This window comes from Ceratina calcarata, unplaced genomic scaffold (assembly GCF_001652005.2).
Source record: "Ceratina calcarata isolate Rehan_Ccalc_2016 unplaced genomic scaffold, ASM165200v1 scaffold190.2, whole genome shotgun sequence".
Classification (NCBI taxonomy): domain Eukaryota; kingdom Metazoa; phylum Arthropoda; class Insecta; order Hymenoptera; family Apidae; genus Ceratina; species Ceratina calcarata.
In genome coordinates this window covers 21,387-24,144 of record NW_017140511.1, presented here as the reverse complement: position 1 = coordinate 24,144, position 2,758 = coordinate 21,387, and the positions used below count along the sequence as shown (strand labels likewise).

The window sequence follows — 2,758 nt, the reverse complement described above, 5'->3', positions numbered from 1 at the left end:
ACGTCAAGGGATTAATATACTATTTTTTATTACGAAACGTTTTAATTTTGTTGAATAAAAAGTATGGTCACCGTGAGTATGGTAGAATTTAGCTCGATGCATTTAATTCGCGTTGGAACTTTCGTCGGTTGCCGTACGAGAGAGAGTCCAATGGTTATCCACGCGCATGGACGTAGCGGACTCACGTCTCTATTAAAGCTACGCTCATTTTCACTGAGCCGCATGGACATTCGAGTATGCGACTAAACCCCGTGAATATTCGTTGACTTCAACAAAACGCCGACGAACGAATGACCCGTGTGATTCTTCTTTTCGCTACCCTAAAAGTCGCTGCCTCGACGTCGTAATAAAACTCCGGACGATTCCATCGGGCGGCGATGTTTATTTGATAAAATTAAGTTGCGCGTTTAGCACTTGCCGTGGAATTCATAGCTCTTGCGCGAGGAATTTAATTTCAATTAAATTTCATTCCAGTTTCTGGATTTCTTCGCTTCCTATTTTATTTTACCTTTTATTAAAAACGTTCGACGCGAAACTCAGGAATTTAATAATAAATTGATTCTACCAAGTAGTTTTAAACGTAACATAGCAATTTCACGTTTCCCGTGTCATTTTAATCGTAACTGATAATTCTACTTTTAATTGTAACTGATAATTCTGCCAATTCTGAATAAACGACAAATGTACATAAATACGATCGCACGTGATTCATTCACCGAAGTCCCCTCACTCCCTCCCTCCCTCCCTCCTCTCAGGACCCGTTGAAGAACCGAGGATCGTAGGTGCTTTTCCCGGGATTAGAGGCTCGCGAGGAACGCCGCGACGACGACGATGACGACGACGACGGGGCGCAGTTGCCTCGTCCCGGGGTGTGTACGGCATGCGGCGCGTGTGTCGCGCGACGGTAGCTACCCGGGGGTTCGCCGACGGCGAGGGAGCGAAAGGGAGATATCCGGTATTGCGGCCGGAAGCCAGGGTCTCTTCCGGGGGTTTAACGTACACACTCCACCCTCGGTAGGCGGAGTGTACCGCCTACGAGCTGCCCCCACCGTGGCTGGCAGCACTGATACGCGATATCAGCGAACACTTGTTGCTCCGACGTATAGAGATTCTGCCGTGACGTCGACGGCGGGAACGCGCGCTCCGTTGCCGCGATTTTTCACGTGCTGATTTTTACCACCACCACCAGCACCACCACCACCGCCGCCCACCCCTGGGATCTCCCCGAAACACCCGCGCGCGCGAGACTCCTTCTAAATCCGTTCGGTGGTAAATTTTCGTTCCTCCCGTTCCTTTCCACGATTTTCTTCCCACTTTCGTTCCCCCGTTTATTCCCGCTGTTAATTCCCGACGGCCGGTACGTTTCCTCGCGGGCTACGCGACACGCTCGGAAACGAGTGCCGCGCGGAGCGGATTCCGTCACGCGGGAAAATGTCGAATCTGCGACAACGCTGCGAACCATCGTCGTCGTCATCATCGTACGTCGCGATCCTCGGCGATCGTCCGATATGATACGCGACCAGTCCGCCGATTCACAGTAAATCTAATTCCTGCCATCCTTCCACGTTTCGGATACCCCGACGTTCGTTTTGTGTTTACTCGTAATTTTATGTGAATCGAAATCCGTTCTGTGTTCTCGCAAATTTCATTTAACCGAATAGAAGAGAATCATGGAAATTGCGTTAAACGTATTTCACGTACGACCGCGAAATGTACTATTAAGTGCAACGAGCGTTCATTGATAGAACGAAAGCTCGCTAGTTACCTGGCATTGTTTCATTAATTCTCTCTCTTTTTTTTCTTTCTCTCTCTCCTCGAGAGTTCTATCAGAGTCACGTAGAACGAATCGAGTCTCGGACACGGAAGAAACAACGGGTCATGTGTGTATGGTTGATTGTTACAGGCAGTGCGGTGGCTGCAGCCGACACCATTTCCGCGCCGTGGACTCCCACGAGTTCCGGGCCGCCGCCCGACGCGAACGGCTCCGGCTCGGATTCCAAGAACCTCGACGTTGGCGAAATTAGCGATGTAAGTTACTCATCTCTACTCTAGCAACCGTTAACCCTCCACGCGGATTGGATGCTCCATACGCAACGAGACCGATCCGTATTTCTCCGAGCCGTCGGAAGCAAAATCATTGCCCTAATAATAGAATAATAACACGGTTCGAATCTCAAATGCAGAGAAGGTGCAGAATGAAGTTGATTTCAAGCGATAAACGAACGACTCCTTAACGGGCAATTAGGCTTTGTTATAAATAAAAGAAATTAAAACTGGAATTTATAGTCGTTTCTCAGTTCTCAGTTCTCAATTGTTTGTTCCATGATACATGATTGATGAAAATCGAGTTTTATCCCATTTTTTAAATTTTATTGAAGTGAATAAACTTACCACAATGACTATAGATGCTTATATACGAAACACATAAATATGCAACAAGCAGTTGAGAACTGAGTACTGAGAAACGACCATAAATTTGGACCTAATACGTCTGCCTCTCTTCGAGTCTCGTCGACAACGTCTAATCCTATCTTCATGAAAGATTGTCTATTTTTCTGAGATCCCACATACATAACGATGATACATAATAAATAAAAGATTATGGCAGTGATTTTGCTGGGTTCTGACAAATAATGAATCTTCTCATTCGTCTTACTCACAGACTTTCATATGAAACGTATAAATACATACTCTATGTATTATTTGTTACACATAGACTTCTACATAATAGACAGACACCATTCTATATATTTTATAC

General features: G+C 46.1%; 1 protein-coding gene across 1 annotated transcript in view; it reads left to right on the top strand.

Moving 5' to 3' along the window:
- Positions 1 to 2,758, top strand: part of LOC113463918 (protein scalloped-like) — an 8,725-nt gene that overhangs the window by 2,563 nt on the left and 3,404 nt on the right. Inside the window, exon 2 of the mRNA XM_026811112.1 lies at positions 1,904 to 2,028. Within this exon, the coding sequence (XP_026666913.1) occupies positions 1,904 to 2,028 (125 nt within the window). The remainder of the gene's footprint in view (positions 1 to 1,903; positions 2,029 to 2,758) is intronic.